The sequence below is a fragment of the Notothenia rossii genome (assembly GCF_949606895.1).
Source record: "Notothenia rossii genome assembly, chromosome: 8".
Classification (NCBI taxonomy): domain Eukaryota; kingdom Metazoa; phylum Chordata; class Actinopteri; order Perciformes; family Nototheniidae; genus Notothenia; species Notothenia rossii.
Window position 1 is genome coordinate 64,273,783 of NC_136906.1, and position 18,830 is coordinate 64,292,612.

Consider the following 18,830-nt stretch of genomic DNA (forward strand, 5'->3'; position numbering starts at 1 on the left):
GAACTAATATCGATCGGTCAACAGAAGCGCCGAGGAAGAGGAGCTGTACAGTAATGTTGTGTTTACTGACATCTTTCTTGACGACAGACAAACACTGATGTAGACAAACTGCAACTGAACTGATTACAAAGTCGTACAGAGACTGAGCAGCAAGTATTGATGGGAGCCAATAAGAAGCCTGAGAGATGAGTTCACCTGGGAACACAGTAGACCTTCACCTGGTCGGACACACACACACACACACACACACACACACACACACACACACACACACACACACACACACACACACACACACACACACACACACACACACACACACACACACACACACACACACACACACACACACACACACACACACACACACACACACACACACACACACACACACACGCACACACACACACACACACCTCTGTTTCCATTCAAACACTCCACTGGACTGTTACTAAGCAGACAGTAAGAAAACCACATTAGCTGTAATTAAAAGAAGCATTCATTCACTTCTTCACCATCCGCTCATCTTACTGCACTTACTGTCAGTTTCATCCACCGGCTGGTCCTCCGCTCTACAGCTGCAGTCAGTCAGTCAGTCTCAAGGACAAACGCTCTCCTCGCCTCCGGTCTCTGTAGCTCAGCGATGCAGCAGCACACACACACACACACACATACATAAACACACGTTCCCTCTCTTTCTCTCCTCTCACTCTCATCCAGTGCCGAGTTTTACCTAGCTGGCTCACAGGGGCGTCCTGAGAGAGTGTGTCAGACAGAAAGTGTGTCTAAGAGGAAAGGGGTGGCGTGGGGAGGGGAGGGGGGGCAGCCAGCGTTCCCTTATATGCAGAGGGGAGGTGGTGAGTAGAGGGGAGGGTAGAGGACACACAGCACTCCTGTATTCCCATAGATACAGAGGAGGGATTTCTATTGCAGCCTTGCAAAGATGGGAGAGAGGGAGAGAGGAAGAGAGGGAGGGAGACGGAGAGAGCATCATATTTCAGCGATGTTGAGTCAGCATGTGAATGTGATGCATGTGTTGATAGCAGTTGGGAATATTTAGAGGGCATGTGTTCTTATGGGCACCTATGGATTAGACAAGTACCCTTACAAAACTAATTTCAAACAATAAAACAGTCCCTGATGCAGCTGTAAAATTCGTTTTTAAAGGGGATATATTATGAAAAACGTCCTTTTCAGTGCTTGAGCGCATACATTTGTGTATCTGGAGTGATAACCAACCAGCAAACTATAAAATAAGACAGCCCAGTAGGTTTTTTTGTGGGATCCTAAATCATAAAACATGGGATTTAACAAGCCGTTCAGGTTTGGCTCCACCTCTGATGTTACATGCAGGCATATTAGAATATATACTGTCACACATCCATCTTCACCTCTGGCTTTGGAGCTACATACTTTATGTAAAGGTGTGCAGGTTTTTCTGGCGAGCCAATCAGCTTAAAGAGACAGACTCTAAAACAGAGCGTTTCACACCGAGGGTGAATACATATTCAAACAGACCGCATGCAGAAGGAAAAAAAAGTGTTCTAGTAGAAACCCAAATACAATTATGATACTAAAACATAAGCATGATATGTCCCCTTTAAAAACAATGTAGCCTACTGGCGGATAAAGGTTATTTTTGGGATATCAGTATAGGCGTAAATGTTGGATAGCAAGAAACAGTACAGTACAGAAATGCTGAATATTCATGTATGACACTATTTTAGAATGAGTCTGCATTTCATATTTTGCCCATCGCAGAGCACTGACAAGCTAATTTGTCTCTAATATTAACCTTTCAGCTCAATTATTGAATGAATAAATTGAAAAGGAGGGGTTCAACGTTGCAAAATGTGCTTGTTTGCTCTCTTCCAAAAAGTTTGATATCAGTATGTCCATTCAACATTAGGCAAGGGTCAAACCTTTTAGCTTAGCTTAGCATAAAAACTGGAAACTTTAGGTTACTTACGCAACCCCAGTTCTCAGAGTAACATGAAGTGAGATGTCTCACTATGGGATGCGCCTCAATGCGTATGCAAACAGAAGCATCAATCTCATTACGCCAATCCTGATTGGCTGGTGATCTTGACGTCTACGTCAGGGAATCCACCCACCCTATAAGTAGCTTGCGCTACGACACAGCGTCATTCAAAATAAGCACCTCTTCTCGCTTCGCCTTAGCAAGAAGGGCCGTCTGGTGAGACATCTCACTTCATGTTACTCTGAGAACTGGGGTTACCTAAGTAACCAATAGTTCTCATTCATAACACTCCGTTCGATGTCTCACTATGGGATATTGAAACTCCCGTATTGCTAGACATGCTTATCTCGAAAATCACCAAAACAACCAGAACTTAACAGGTCCTGTCTCAACACGGGGCCCAGCACTGCGCGGGCCACACTTGGAGCAGAGACATCTAGCCTGTAAAAGCGGACAAAAGTGAGCGGTGAGGACCAGCTCGCTGCTGCACAAATGTCTTGGATGGAAACACCCTTGAACAAAGCCCAGGATGTAGCCAGTCCACGAGTAGAATGAGCACGCAGGCCCGTTGGTGCCTGCAAACCCTGACTCGTATAAGCCAGAGCAATCGCTTCCACAATCCAGTGGGAGAGCCGTTGCCTGGTAACGGGCTTGCCCTTCTGAGGGTTAGCCCAGGATATAAAGAGTTGGTCTTTGCAACAAAACTCTTTTGACCTGTCCATATAGGTGCGTAAAGCACGAACTGGACACAGCAACTTCGGCCGCTGTTCCTCAGAGGAACACAGCGGCGGAGGAAATGCCACAATGTCAATGGGGTACATGAGCCAACCACCTTAGGTATAAAGGCAGAGTTGGGCTTCAGCAACACTCTCGTTTGCCCCGGGGCAAACTGAGTGCATGAAGGATGTACAGAGAGCGCATGAATGTCACTGACTCGCTTTGCAGATGCCAGAGCCAGTAACAGCACTGTCTTCAGTGAAAGGTGTTTCATGTCAGCTTCTTCCAGGGGTTCAAATGGAGGTCGAGTGAGCCCATCTAAAACCACTGCCAAGTCCCATAAGGGCACCAGTGACCTGGAAACAGGGAGGAGCCTGCGAGCCCCTTTCATAAAACGGCAGACCAAAGGATGTTGGCTAGCCGTCTTTCCCTCAAAGCCCACATGGCATGCAGCAATAGCAGCCAGGTACACTTTGATCGTAGAGAAAGCTCTGTGTTAATCAATTAGGTCCTGTAGAAATGATAAAATCTCCCCGACAGGACATTGAAAAGAGATGTGTCCTTTTTGAAGGCACTACTCCTCAAACACCCTCCACTTACAGTCATAGAGAGAACTGGTGGAGGAAGCTCTTGCACTCTGAATAGTGTTTATCACCTTCTGAGGGAGTCCCACTGTGTTCAGATTGTACCACTCACGGGCCAGGCCCATAGTGCCAAGCGCTCTGGGTATGGGTGAAAGATCGTCCCCCCCGCCTGAGACAGTATGTCCCTGCGTAGTGGGAGCTACCACGGCTGCCCGCACAGCAGCTGATATATCTCCGCCAGCCAGTACATTGCAAGCCAGTGTGGAGCTATCAGGATCAGTGTGTGGCATTGTTCTCTCACTCTGGCCAGAGTTGGGGGTATCAGAGCCAGGGGTGGGAACGCGTACAGAAGGAACGGAGGCCAAATGTGCGCGAGCGCGTCCACATCGCGTCGCGCATTGAAAAGAACAGCTGACATTGAGCATTTTCTTTTGATGCGAACAGATCTACCGCGGCTCGGCCGTAACGCACCCACAGCTGACTCACAACCATTGGATGTAGAGTCCAGTCTGCATATAGTGGTGCACCTCTGGAAAGCAGATCTGCCCCGAGGTTCATCACTCCTGGTACGTGCGTCGCTCTCAGAGAGAGGAGACGTCCGCAGCTCCATAAGATCAGTTTGCGTGCCAGCATGTGTAACTGGAGAGAACGCAAACCCCCTTGGCGGTTTATATACGATATTGTGGTCGTGTTGTCTGTCCTCACGAGGACATGATGTCCTCTGAGAAAAGTCAGAAAGCATTTTAGGGTGAGGAACACCGCTAAAAGCTCCAGATAATTTATGTGTGACCGTTGGAGGTCTCTGCTCCAGAGACCCCTCACAGGTCGACCTTCGTATATACCCCCCCAGCCCATCAGACATGCGTCTGTGGTGACCACCTTCCGCGATAGGACAGCACCCATAGGCACGCCCCGTCCTAGAAAAGTCGGGTGTAGCCAGTACGCCATTACGCATTTCATAGTGACCATCACTCTCCGCGCGCCATGACGCGCGGGGTCCAGTCTGAGGGCAGCTACCCAGCACTGAAACTCCCTCATGTGTAAGCGTCCCAGTCGTACCACCAGGATGGCTGACGCCATGAGCCCCAGTAACCGCAGACATGATCTGAAGAGAACATATTTGCATAGCCGGAAATGAGCGAGGCAAGCTCTGAAGGCTTTCACTCTTTTTGCTGACAGGCGGGCTGTAAAGGGCACCGAATTCAGGTGTAGGCCCAGGAAGAGTACAGTCTGGGCTGGAGACAACATGCTCTTTTCTGTGTTTATTACGAAACCCAAATCGAGCAGGTGTTTTACGAGGACATTCGTCTGCGTAATAGCCTCTTGCTCCGACTGTGCGAGAAGCAGCCAGTCGTCCAGATAAGTTGCCAAGCGAATACCCTGTTGTCTTAACGGGGCTATCGCGGCTTCCGTACACCGTACAAACACTCGCAGGCCGAGAGACAGACCGAAGGGAAGGACTCTGTCGTAACAGACACCCTGAAAGGCGAACCTCAGATATTTCCTGTGTGGGTAATATACTGGGATGTGGAAATACGCATCTTTCAGGTCGACTGATGTGAACCAGTCGTTTTGGCGCACGAGACGCAACAGAGATGTGTGAGTGAGCATTCTGAATTTGTATCTTTTGAGATATTTGTTCAGAGCTCTCAAATCTAGTATAGGCCGAATTCCGTTCCCTCCCCGTTTGGGAACGAGGAAATACTTGGAATAAAAGCCGCTCTGACTCTGTTCGGCGGGTATTATCGATATAGCCTTCTTTTCTAGTAGCGAGAAAATCTCTTGCTCCAGAATATGGGCCGACTCTCCCCGGGCTTGTGAATACAGAATGCCCGAGAAGCGAGGGGGGGTGACAGCGAATCGGAACCTGTAGCCCCGTGTTACTGTCAAGAAAACCCAATCTGTGAGCATCTTCCACTTTTCGCTTCTTAAAGCGAGCGGAGATGTCACATCTCTGTCGTCTGCCCTCTGTGTCTTTATTTGTTGTGTTATGGGGCCCTCTAGTGTCTGAACACGGTGGTACCCCAGGTTGACAACCCTGGCGTTGGTGCCTTCACAATCCCGTCTAATGTCCGCCTTTTGAGAGAGGCCCTAGCCGCTCTCAAAAGAGGGGTAGACGACAGACTGTTTATTGTTTTTATTGGGGCTTTTTTCATTTTTATTGACTGCGCCCTTGGCTTCAAGCCTGGAAAAGACAGTGGAAAATGATTTATTAGGAAACAATAATGATGATATGTGTTTGTGTGACTTAAACAGGCAGCGGAACTTGCTGTCTTTGATGTTTAGTCCATTTCCCTTATGGCGCGAACTTGAGGATGACATTCTGGCATCACTCGAGGCACCGGGAAGATGGGGGCATGGTGGCACCCCGAAAATACATGAGCATCTAACACTGGAACGTTTTCTGGAGCTGGGGAACAGGGAACTTCCAGCTCTCTCGTCCTCGTCGAGGAGAGGAGGCTGTCAGGCCGCCCGCTTCTTCTTCCTCGCCTGGTGGCTGAAAACCTGGGTCGGCTGTGCCTGAGTGGCAGCTGCCGGAGCCAGAGATCTTCTTGGCCAGCTCATCCTTGCCTCGTGCCTGGGCTGGCGACCCGGGACGGGCTGTGGTCTCTGCTGCTTCGGTATCTTGAACCGGGCAGGACGTGAGGCAGCTTGAGTGAAGGCCTGCCGCGGGACCGTTGAAGGTGGCGGCTGGACCCTTCGAGGGAGACAGAGCTGGAGAGCCTCGTCTTCCTTCTTTTTTGATTCACATCTCAGCTTCATTGAAGCTAGAGCGGAGCCAAATATGGCCTCGGGAACAATAGGCATGTCCAGAACATCCTCTTTTTCCCGGTCTGGAAGGTTCGTCAGGTTGAGCCACCTGGCTCTCTCCTGTAGCACCATCGTTCCCAGTGCTTTGCCCGTGGCTTGGACTGCACAAATGCTGCACACGAGGCAAATGTCCGTGATCGCTGCAATCTCGTCCCACACGGCAGGCTCAGGTTTGCTCGACAAGTCTTCGCAGAGCTCCGCCTGGTCGGCGGTCAGCAGCGAGGAGACGTTGAGTGCCCTGGCAGGGCTTGACATTATAAATGGCCCGCTGGCCCGGAAGCACTATTTAGACACCCCGGGCCAGCATAACGTACTTTCCACTTGCCCGCTCGGGCCACTAAACATATTGCTTTAAAAAAAAGAATTGTCCTGTGGTATTGGTATTTTGATTGGCAATTTAGTTAAATTGTTTCGTTTATTAACGCTACAACATAGCGTTTTGTGAGTCGGTTGTCGTTGTTGGGTGAAAAGCAAACAGCTGTTTGCTGCGGAGCGCAGCGGGAGCAGGCACCCGTGAGCGGGAGCGCGCTCCTTCACTACAGACTATCGCGCCACCTAACCATTCGCCTAAATGTTTTTAATACCAGCGGTAACCGGTCAAGCGCCTGGCAAAAAACAATCTTCAAATAAAAGAAAGTCACCAGAGGAGTTAAAGGAGAGTGACAGGGAGTATGAGAAGAAGAGGGAGAGAAAGTTTCAGCCAGATTGATCGATGGAGTTGGCTTCTAGTGTTGCAGTGACGCGTCCTAAAACCCTTTTATAATCTATCAATTAGATTTATGATTCGAAAATGATAAAAGTAGGGTAGACATGTGGAGATTATCCGGCTGAACAAAACGTGCATTTATCAAACAGGTTTGTTTTCCAGACCTTATTTCCAGCAATTTTCCAAAACCCTGTGGAGGAAACCCATTGCTTTTTGTCGAGGGAACCAGCAGCTTACTTCCTGGTTTTAGGACTCGTCACTGCACCTCTCAATATGATGCTAATATAAACAAGGTCTTCTGTCGGCTCTGCACATCAATGCCGACCTATGCTGACAAGTAAGTGAAGAGTAGAAAATATAAAGGTATAGGCTATAGGGAAATGTCCCAGCAGTTTAGGATAATGAAGGTTCTAATCTAATCTACTACATAGCCATTACATTTCTAACTCCTAATGACAGGAAGGCAGAAAGCGCATTATTCAAATAATAATACTCATAATAATAGCAGACATTTTTTAACAATGAACACAATATCATTATTTTAATAAACCAAATATGAACAATTGAGGAAAATGAGGAAGAACTGATGATTCAAATGTTGTAGTACAAGTAGTAATGTAGTTTGTGCATAAATTGCTATTACAACAAATGTGTTAATTTACTTCATTATAAGTCGATTTTTTTTGGACGAATGCTCTGGGCCAGTGGTTACAATGGTGGGGCCAGTGATAATACAATTCCACTGGCCCGTTCGGTCATCGCTGACTGAAAACGGTCTGCCTTTGCTGGTAGCGTGGGGTTCCTGCTCTGTGTCAAAGCCAGCCTCGGTTTGAGGTGGGTTGCCACCAGCGGTTCCATTGGCGGCATGCGGAGCAGGCCGAGCCTCTCCATACCGTCACAGTCCAGGGAGGAGGCACCCTGGATTGGGGCCTTGTTGCTGAAAGGGCGGTCTCTCCACGAGACCGACACCTCGTCCAGCATCTCCGGAAAGACTGGAAGGAGCTGCCTCTTCGTCCTCGCTGCTTGGGGCAATTGCTTCCCCTCGTAGCGAGATCTGGAGGTCTCCTTGGCCACTTCAGGCCATGGGATGTCCAGCCTGGACACAGCGCGTTGACACACGGCCTGCAAGTCCATACTTAGGCAGGGCGAAGCTGGTGTGCTTTCGCCCGGGAGAGCGGACATCGCTCCCGGCTTTGCAGCCCGAGCCGATGAAACGAAGATGTTATCCTCGTGCTCATCCGAGTCGGACAGGAGGAACTCAGAGGCATCCTCTTCTTCCTCCATATAGTCCAACTCCAGGACATCCTCCGCGGGTGGAACCATGGTGAGGTCCAGTTGGGAGCCCCAGCTTGACACAGCGCGGTGCTCCGCTCTCGCTGTTCTTGCCGCCACCGGACCCCAGCCTGGCACGGCGCGGGGCTCCGGTTCAGCGGCTGCCGCTGTTATTGAGCCCCAGCCCGACACAGCGCGGGACTCAATCTCTGCGGCGGACGCCACCATGTCTTGATTGCCAGCCGGTGAATCAGCTGACATGAGGGGGTCCTGTCCCGACAAGCTAGCTTGGCATGCTAGCCGTCGGCGGAGGCTCTTAATGGTGAAGCGGGCACAATGCCCGCACGAGCCGGGGTTATCGATAGCCTCCTGGGCGTGTTCCAGCCCGAGGCAGGACGAGCAGACCTGGTGTGAGTCTGTGCCTGAGATCTTAAACCCGCAGCCGCATAGCCAAGCCTCCGAGACCCTGACTCCTCTGGTGTGAGGGAGAGAAGGGTCCATCTTTGTTTGCCGGGGTGTCGGCGTGGAGTGGACACGCTAGTAACAGGTACGTTACTGAGAAAAAAATCCAACCTTGTTAATCCGAAAGGAAAAAGCGACGGTGTAGATTTGATTCTTTAAAGAATATTAACTGGTGTGTTAATACCTTTTATTTTTATCTCCGTCTCCTCTGGTGTGAGAGAGAAAAGAGAACGTCCTCGCTACCGTGGTGTCGGTGTGGAGGGAAAAAAGCTAGCAACAGGTATGTTACTAGCTTGAAGAAAAAATCAAACCTTACCGTAATTTCAAAAGAAAGAAACGTCGAGGCAGATTACAATATTAACTGGTGTGTTAATATTGTTCAGTCTTCTTGCAAAGCAAAAAAGTAACCGGCAAGCGCCCGTCGACCGAATGTTAGCTTTGGGTTCAGTCTGTGGACCGTTAAGCTAGCCCGGCTACTGATAATTCGAGATGTGCTCTGAAGCGAGAAAAGGTGCTTGAATGACGCTGCGTTGTAGCGCAAGCTACTTATAGGGTGGGTGGATTCCCTGACGTAGACGTCAAGATCACCAGCCAATCAGGATTGGCATAATGAGATTGATGCTTCTGTTTGCATACGCATTGAGGCGCATCCCATAGTGAAACATCGAACAGAGTGTTATGAATGAGAACAGCATTTTCGAAAATGTCACGTTATTCCTAAAAGAGGTGTTTATCCTTGTTATTTGTAAATATTAAAAAACAAATATCCGGCCAAATGTAATTATTGGATGTCCTGACCTGAAATCGCAAAACAACGTGTCATTATTTCGGCTTTGAGTTTCTGAGATATTTGTTTCCGTCACTGACATCTCAAGAACATCCACCCGGTGCCCAAAACAAACATTAAAAAGGAGACAAATATTGATACAGAACAACTTATTTCTCATTTTTTAATTCATAATTTCATTTATTTTTCTAGATCTTAATCTCTATACTTGCACTGAAAATAATTTCCAAATTGGTATTGGACAATCTATGGTCGCAGGCAAGCTAAATGAACACAAGAAACAATATCACAGTTAGGTCAATGGCAAAGGGTCTAAAATAAAGTTTTTAAATAAATGTCATTTAAAAAAGGTCCTGCACAGTCACACAGGTGTTTTCACTTATCGCTAATTAGACCTAATCAGGCAAAGTGAAAACACCTGTGAAAGGTATGAATGAACTTTCAAAACACAGCCAATGACAGCAATAGTCTTAGATTTTTTTCGGGGGGAATTTCCAAAACTGTTTGGAGATGTTGGAATTTCTGTAACCAGAGAATCATATATTTGTCATACAGTGTGTGTAAAGTCATTGAGCATGACTATGGGAGGCTATATCCAGCAGTCTGCAGTACAGTCAAGCTAGCATTGGCACAACTTAACCTAGCGTATTTTCTTAGTTAAACAAATCTGCAGCACATGCATACATGCATACGCTCAATGAAGGGAACATAAATGATTGGTTTGATTTCATTGTTTGTTTGTTTTTGGATGGATAAAAACATTCTCATGGCACAACTTCTTCCATGAAATTGATGGGGAAAAGTAGTGTACCCTTACTTCATTACCTTAAAAAATGAACCTAAAATGAATCTTGAGGTATGTCTCCGAGACCAAAATCATGTCAGACGAAACCATTTATCGTTATGGAATTGATACCACTGAATGAAAACAAACCACACTGTCATCATTGGATCAGTACAACACGCTAATGAGGCATCAATGTCATATGATATCTCCAACATGGAGTTTTGTGAAAGGTCCCGTTGCATGAAGTCTTTTCTCCTGTTCCGTTTCAATCACTTCCACGAGTCTTCTCTCTATCTGTGTGGATGTGCCAGGCGTCTCGCGGTTTCCCCAATATGGGAAAGTTTGTCTCGACTGTTGCTAGGACAAGACTGATTCCTTTCCTACTTATGACTCACATGTCTGGGTTATTCTGGACTGTTTTTTTTATCGTTCGTCGCCCTGAGCAGCATTTCCTCTCCCTCGCTCTCTGTTTCTCTCAGTGTCTTCTCCCAGCATCCTTCAGGTTCAGGATCCAGAATCCTCGGGTTCTCAGTTGAAGCCTAGGCCCGTTCCTTTGGGTCTCTGCGTGGCCCGGACGGGTTCGGTCATGCCCCTGCCCTCCGGACCCAGGCCCATCCCCGGGCTCCAGCCCATGCTCTGCATCATGCGGCTCCCCATGTTAGTGTCAGGGAGGGGGGGTGCATTCTCCCCCACCACTACTGAAAGGAGAAGTTACAGGTTAGAAAATAGCGAGTTATCGACATATCGTTTGTAGGTGTACATATCTAAAATAGAGTTCCTGTTTTTGTTATTCTAAATGGGTCAGTTTTGTAGACATTGGCTCTGGTAACTTGTTATAAGAAATGAGAGAAAAGACACTGATATATATGCAATTTCTTTCCAGTATATGAAAAACGACAGGACTCTTAACCAAAAAGTCTTTTTTTTGGTAAATTCATTAACCGAGAGATATTCATACTGACGTTGTGTTGCTTTTTTTTTTTACAACCAAAATCTTCATTTTCTGTTTTTTTCTTCTGTTCCTACATTATTCCAGGGGCCTGTTCTGTTGTTGCAGACTGAATGTTCCTGTATAATAATAAACTCTGTATTCAAGAACATTTAAAACTCATCTTGTAGATTAGTCCTGGCAAAATAGAACTGTACCACTTTTCCTTTATGTATGCAGCAGCAAATGAGTATGACGTGTGGGTTGATTTGCTTCTCTTCACATGCATGACGAATGCGCACATCGCAAAGTGGATGCTGTAGCGTTGTTCCGTGCAGCCTTAATGGACACGTTAATTGACTAATGGAGATTCTGTCTGCCGTCTGGTACTGCCGCTAAATAAAAGCGCACGCATGTCTGTTTCCAAACAGACTAGTGGGTCGACCTGTTTGCCCGTTTAATCCCGTCTTGATTCATGTGGAGCGCAGGTCAAAGCCGCACGCTCATTTACTCAGACGATGGTTGAAATTGTCAGGAAGTGAATTTGGCAGGACATCGCCGTTGCCCCCCTGCTGTGAGTTTAGCGACCTGCTGTTCATCAGACCTACATCCGGGTCTTGAGCGAGTATCAAGTGCTTTGGACCATAAAAATAAATATATAATACATGAAACTACAAGGTATCACGAGCCAAATGATGCTTGAATAATAACACATGGATCAGACTCTATATATTATAATGGGGGTTACATTTTCTGCTATCTCTCCCCTCCTCCTCCAAATGGCCCAGAGGTAAAGAGAGTGGTTTGGGGGGAGGGGGAGTGGCCTGATGCACAAGTGTTACAGGCTAAGAGCTAATCCAGTATCTCGGCTCTGACAGCATGACTAGCCAGCTGACTCTTGTCCAACAAAGCTTAGGAGGAAAGGGGTTTAGGAGGAAAAGCGCCATTTAATAATGAGAGAGGAGGAGAGGGAGCAACACGAAGGCTGAGGGACTCCCTTCTCTCTTTTTAAAGATGCGTAGTGAATCCCTCATTTTTCATCCCCGTCCCCCGTGTTTACATCAGTGTGTGTGCAAGACAGAAGGCAACGAGGAAAGCAGGCTGGTGGACATACTGCGCTCAACCAAGAGGGGGAGGAGAAACAGGCGAGAGCCAAAAATACGAAAAAGAAAACGTGGTAAAAAAAAAAAAGAAAAAAAGTGCCAGATGGTGCGTTAGGTGTAGCTAGGTCCAATACCTGGGGGGGCGGTGGAACCGAGGGGGGCTGCTTTTCGCCTCCGCTTGACATCCCCTGTACACAGAGAGCCCAGGTGCCCGCTGGTCTGTCTGCAAAACCAGCCAAGCGAGACAAAAATATGTGGGCATTAGTTGAGCTCAAGTAACACAGTGGAAATTATTCTTCCTCATTTGAAAAAAAAAAAATACCCGTTGTGAAAACCAATGAGGAGTTATGTCGATGAGACTGCAGCAGAAACAAAAGGCAGGTACTAAAAAAGGAAATGAGTTGGGCGTTTCGCTCATAAATCACTGACGTTTTTCTCAAGTGTTGTTCTCACCTGCTGGCTGTTTTCACTGAACAGCTCCTCCGATGCCCTCTGTCTGACCGAGAGTCCCAATGCAACTGGAGTGGCAGTAAGGAAAGGGAGGGGGGGTATTAAAGTGAATGATCAAGCAGGTAATCCTTGCAATAAAACTAAGTAGTGCATTTAACAGCAACCACCAAGGACAGTGCTATAGATCAAAATGTTAACTTTGGGGGAAAAAGAAACTCACCTGTCCGTGCTCTCTCCTGGAGCCCGAGCTGAACCAAGGCCTGTTGGAGATTTAATAATAAATTAATAATGTAATTGAGAGCCATCAAGGCTGCCTTCCACAGACCGAAACCAAACTGCTATTAATTATCTTGTCGTAAGTGAACTGCTGGCCCTCGTCCATCACAGAAACTTTTAAAGAAACTTAAGAACCTTTAAAAACGTTATCTCGGGACAACCTTTGCTGTTTGCTTTTCTATTGTATTAATACTAATCTAAGATATTTAGTTTTTGTCTGGAAACCAAATTTGTGTCAAGGCCAATCAAATCTGAATTCTGCTACCTTTCCCGGCCTTAACTTCTTCTTTTTGTCATAATCATACAATGCAACTCCTTGTGCTACAATCCTTTGAGTAGTTTAAAAACAAAACCAATGAAAAACAAGTACAATAATACAAACTTTAAAAGCATATATGTAAAGTATAGAAGATGAGGACTCACTCGTGGGGGTCCTGGCTCTGTCTGCCCAGCCGGTCGTTGAAGCTCTGTCCGGAGCTGCCTGCCTGGGGTACATGCTGGTTACTATGGAGACGGCTCAGCCTGGCATGGAACCCTGAAGAAGGAAGTCAAGCAAGTCGTCAGCAACAAAACTCAGCATGTTCATTATTTTAAATGATAAATCAGTTTGATAATGTTCACAATTAAGTAAATCAAAGTCCTTTGGGATACCTATGTTTATATTTTAAAGGGCTGCAGGAGTTGGAAATAATTATTACTTGCAGTTATTTTAACAATAATCGCAAGTAGAAATTCAATGAAGTACTTTGTGTCAGTAGATTTCCGTTAAGAATGTGACTCTCTGATGTTGAAGCTATTTCAGTGAAACAATGCCGTTTTGAACATTTGACAGATTATTATAGGTTATTTTAACTGGTATTGCAATTACGATATGAATTGTGATATCAGACATAGCGATATATGATCATTTTTGAAACATTTAAAGGATTTGCAAGTCTATTGAATACCATTTGTAGGATAGGAGTTTTCTGCAGCTCCATGACACTTCTGTCAGAATGAAAACTTGCATATTTTGCCATAATTCAATTTGAAATCAAATGCCAATCAATTAAGCAGCCATACATCAGTACACAATACAGTGACCACAGAGAATGGACACTGGGATGTAAAACAAATGTCTTCTTTGTTGCTTACGATGGGGGATTTTACTTCCTATATCTACTATCAGGGTATATGCAGGAATCCTGAAGTCAAATGTAATACCTTTTAAGACCTTTTCTAAGACCCTTTCCAAAGTTTCCATACATTTTAAGACCTCATCGCCACTTTGAGTTTTAACCGTTTACATTGGCGACACACTTTACCTCACATTTACTTTATACAGTATTGATTTTCCTTCCTACTTATCTTCCAACCATTTGGACGCAAACTTGCATTTCCCCATAACGTTGTTGTTTAACAACCGGCGTAAACGGACCTCCGCGCTCTATCAAGCAGTGAGCGTGCGATGTCCCGTTCAGATGACGTCAAATCCAACGGGATTCCATAAATAAACTACACAGAATCACACTACACACCTACGCAATGATTACATTCAGGCACACTGTAGAATACAACCTCTTTGGACAATTTATATACTTATTGAAAACAAGTTACAAAATGTAATACCTTGGAAAATGCCGTTTGATCATTTTTAATGGTCTTAATTTTTGCTAAATTGATTTTTCAACTTTTAATACTTTTTAAGACCCCGTGGAAACCCTGACTATACAACAACACTTTATTGGCAAACTGCTAAACATTGATTTGTGTTTGCCTCCTACTGGTCATGAATGAGACTGCAACAATAAAATGTGTGTAACTGTACCTAATCCAACCAAATCACTCCTGTTATCTACATATTAAAAGACATTTCATTATAGTTCGTCTGAGTTTCTTAAAAACAGGTTACCTCTCTGTCCTCCAGGCCCCATGAGGGGGAAGGACCCGCTGAGGATGCTGTTGAAGACGGGGTCAGTTAAGTCCAGCTCCTCTGAAGCCGTCTCCCTCTCCCACCAGGGGACCACCCCCGCTATCCCGCAAGCCCCCCCGGGAGCTGAACCGGAACCCGGCTCACCTTCAAAGAACCAGTCGCTCTGCTCGTCATCAGCTGGAAGAGAGACCAACATGTGACCATGGTTTTTATAAAAAATATAAAAAGGAGTTTTTGACCAATAATATTAACATATTGGAGTTTGTACCTTGCCTCCCCTCATCGTTGGTGTAGAGGCCTCCGTCACTGCTGTTACTGACACTACTGGTCTCACTGAAAAGGAGAGAGAGGAAGATGGAGATTTAGGGAAATAGAATACCATACATTTCACCATAAACAATTGTCGATTCAAGAAACACAAGCTAGCTTACACACAGTGTGGGGAATTGAGCAAAGGTTTAGGATTAGAATGCCACTAAGCTACCTCAGTTTACAATAGATACCAAAATATCACTTTTTTGATACATTAAAATATGGTTTTCTACAGTCAATTTTCCTCAATTAATTAAGAGAAGCCAATGTTTTATGTTTTTTTAAGAGAATGAGCAGTACAAGTGCATCAACCGAGAAATCTTAATTTGGCAACATTTAAAATCAGGATCTTTCCGGTTGGTAAGGAAACAAGACGTTAAAAAAACTGACCGAATATTCTATGTCAGTTTTTCAGAATTGACTGCTTTTGATATTCAGCGAAGGAAATTAATTCCCGTCCAAATAAAAAGTGTGGCAGTTTGCAAGCCCTACACTGTACACAACACGGTTCTCATCAGCCGTTGGCCTACACACACATACCTATGAACACAGAATACAGCAGCAGAGACGGAGGAGTGGAAACTTCCTGGGAATGAATAAAAACAAAAGCATATACACTAACCACCTGTCACTCATGTCCTCATCTGAGCCCTTCTGCTCCTCCAACTCCATCTTGTCCTTGGACCCTTCTGTTGGAGAAGAGATGGGGTCCTCACTCTCCACCACCACCCCTTCATCTGCAGCCTCCATCCCCAGTCTGTGGGGGGCCATTTTCCTCTTCTTCACCCTGTTCTTCCCTCCCCCAGGCCCCATCATTCCACCTCCATACAACTCCATAGGCCCCCTGCCCTCATTAGCACCCATTCTATGTGGCCTGGCACCGACACGGGCTTTGGGGACAGGCGGGGGCCCTAGCATGGTGCAGGAAGGGGGTTCTGGTTCTGCAGGGGGGTCTACCGCCATACGTTTGACCTTTCGTCTCCGCCTGAGGCTGCGAGTTCCCTCTGCGGACCCCAGGACACCCAGGTCGTCCGGCCAAATCGGTCGCTTGCTTCGTCCTGTTTCTGCTGCGATGAGGGTGCGCCGTTTGGGGCCAAGTTGTTCATCCGAGTCGCTGTTGTCACGGGCATGGCTGTTGGCAGCCGAGACCCCCCCTGTACTGGCTCGGTAGTCCTGCAAGACACGTCAATGTGGTTCATATCAGAAGGTGACTGATGCTAAACTGGGAACACATTTGGATTGTTAATACCCCCAAAGCTATACGAGTAAGCATAAAAGACAGATTAAAACAGAGGGAAACCTTGAAGTGATTATGTGTTATGGTTCAATACAGTAAAGAATACTTAAAACTGCAGGTAATCTGTACTAATTGGGCAATTCCAACTTTATGTGGAGACGAGCAGTTTACGGTTTCTAAAGGATCAGATCAGATTAAGGTTTCTCTGCTTTGGTGGGATATCTATTTGAAAAAAGGGAGAAAACTGTGAGAATAGTATGAAAAATGTGTGCTACTAGATCTCTGATATTACAGTGATTTGAATTAAAAAATATATACTTTTTCTATCTCGAGTGTAACATCTCAAGTAGATCAGCATATTTGATAGTTGATCTAACTTGTATGATTCATGCACTTTTTGGGCTTTATACCAGTCACTTCCCTCATGGTTGCTTTAACAATGATAATAATTTTGGCTACTTTTCCCATTTTTTGCACTTGAGAAACACAGGGTGAGCAACAAAACAACATTTATGGACATCTGAAGTGTTTTACTCAAGCACCTTTTACAGGGAGAGTTTTTAGCCTAAAGATCTATGTGTAAATCAATGCCCTCCATCCACTCACCTTGTGTTCTTCCACGCTGGACTCTGAGCCCTCACTGAGGTGGCCTGCCTCCCACGGCGGGTGCGGGTTGTCCGAGCGTCGTTTCCTGCCTCTACGCTTCCGAGCCTGCCTCTTCAGCAGACAGCCCACAGCCAGAGCATGGTCTCCTCCATCCCCGAAACCCCCACGGGCAGCCTGCTCAGAGCTCTCCTCCAGGGCTGACACCAGGTCATGGACCAGCTCGTCCATCGTCCGGCTAAAGTGCCTAAAGTTGAGGCATAGAAGGAGATACTGGTTAACACATCTTGTCACATGCTTGGACACTAAAAATCATTTAAGATTGAGTTTTATTGAAGAGTCAGCAGAGTCTGCAGGACAGCCAATAATGCTGTTGAGATACATATTTTGACAGCAGGCATTAAAAAGCTATACATATAGTCTATGGTAAAAGGGTATTATTAGTGTGTGTATGTAGGAATGATTTGCAGATTGTCATTGAAGGAGGAGACGACAGATAAGTATGGGACCATCATTGTCAAGCAGATTAACGTTACTTAGCTTAGCTGTTTGACATGAGCAACTATGAAAAACACGTTAGCAAGATGGCTAATTCTTCAAATTTGACACACAAAATCGATCCCTTCTCGTCGAGCAAAGTTGGATGCAACACAGGATGAGTTTTCGGCGTAATACTTACGCTAACAAATAGTCAGCTCTGATTTAACTGCCTGTGATGCCGCTTACAAAATGCTCTGCAACTACCACCAACATTACTCCTCTTTAGTTAGCTGTTTCTCTTGTTATTTGTTAGCTGTTTAAGCTAACGTTTGCAAGCTAAGTCAATTTACGTTACAACAAACTTCCATCGATCACTTAAGATAACAACACAACCACAGCAAAGAGCTTATATTCCCATTTATAAATGGTGGTATTTTTAACTACTGTCCTCAGAAGATAAACAACAATGTCTATATAGCAGATTATATTTGGTGCTAGCTAGTTAGCATTGCTAGTGTTAGCTCTCTAGCTGGCTCATTCACGAGAGTTGAGTGGACGTGAACAATATGTTACGTCTCAGTGATTTCAAAGACCACCTACCAGCCGGTTCCCGCTTTGCCGATGGTTGTTAGATTAGCTGCACGGTACATTAAAGCCCCCAAATGCCAGATACCATTAGCCAGAAACAACTGACAAACATTTAGACACCACAGACATCATTCTGACAAAAAAGCTAACGATCAGCTAGCTGGATCAATATGCGACAAGAGGAGGAAAAGCAGCAGAAGGTATTGTGTTGCCTTCAAGTGCTGCATAAAAAAATGATGTTGGCATTGTGCACAGCCAAACAATTACAATGTCATAATAATAATGATCCAAATAATAATAATATATAAAACAAATATGCATTTCATCACTATACAAAACAATTGAGAGCATCAACAACAAAAGAACAACAACAATGTATTTTGATTTAATTTATTGTAATTAAAACACTTACAACAATTCTAAACACAAACTTTGTATTATTAAGGCTAAGATGCATTTGTTTTGTAAGTTGATCAAAATAGGCCTTTTTTGTAGTAGCCTATATGTGACTCAGAGGATTCAATTAGTCTCTGGTTATATTTAGTTGGATTTTTCTACCACAAACCAACACATGAAGTTTAAGAACTTTAGTAAGTCCTTGTAAATCGGAATTTAAATATAGCAAGTGAAGGCAACTTCAGGCCCTAAATTCCCATTCTACATGCATTTCCCTTTTGTGACCACTTGATGGCAGTGTACACTCACATTGAAAAGGCTTCACGTCAGCCATGGTGGCTAGCTATCAGCCGGCCTATCACATTTAAACCAAAGGTCACCAGTTCAAACACATCAGTGGCAACGGCGTCATATCCATGACAGCAGTCACTGGAAGAG

General features: G+C 45.4%; 2 protein-coding genes across 8 annotated transcripts in view; both read right to left on the minus strand.

Annotated features, from left to right (window-relative positions):
* LOC307016706 (estrogen-related receptor gamma-like) overlaps positions 1 to 9,031 on the minus strand; it is a 39,395-nt gene extending 30,364 nt beyond the window's left edge. The window contains exons 1-2 of one of the 3 annotated variants that reach the window (XM_079645953.1): positions 8,850 to 9,031; positions 541 to 924 (exon numbers count right to left, since the gene is read on the minus strand). The gene's annotated coding sequence lies outside the window, so the exon portion shown is untranslated. Of the gene's footprint in view, positions 1 to 540; positions 935 to 8,849 lie in introns of all 3 variants that reach the window. The other 2 variants (XM_079645952.1, XM_079645954.1) reach the window with 2 other exon arrangements.
* A 438-nt stretch (positions 9,032 to 9,469) lies between these two features.
* gpatch2 (G patch domain containing 2) lies at positions 9,470 to 18,213 on the minus strand. 5 transcript variants are annotated; one of them, XM_079646626.1, is made up of 10 exons: positions 18,009 to 18,212; positions 16,932 to 17,175; positions 15,714 to 16,261; positions 15,045 to 15,109; positions 14,756 to 14,953; positions 13,288 to 13,399; positions 12,809 to 12,848; positions 12,592 to 12,656; positions 12,273 to 12,361; positions 9,470 to 10,805 (listed from the first exon to the last, which is right to left on the minus strand). In XM_079646626.1, exons 1-10 carry the CDS (start codon positions 18,056 to 18,058, stop codon positions 10,636 to 10,638), a joined length of 1,581 nt encoding a protein of 526 aa, XP_079502752.1. In that variant the 5' UTR covers positions 18,059 to 18,212; the 3' UTR covers positions 9,470 to 10,635. The 5 variants fall into 5 exon arrangements, with proteins under 5 accessions (XP_079502752.1, XP_079502753.1, XP_079502751.1 ...); XM_079646627.1 differs by having other exon boundaries at positions 9,470 to 10,802; positions 15,711 to 16,261; XM_079646625.1 differs by having other exon boundaries at positions 15,711 to 16,261; positions 18,009 to 18,211.
* Between the last annotated feature and the right edge of the window lie 617 nt (positions 18,214 to 18,830).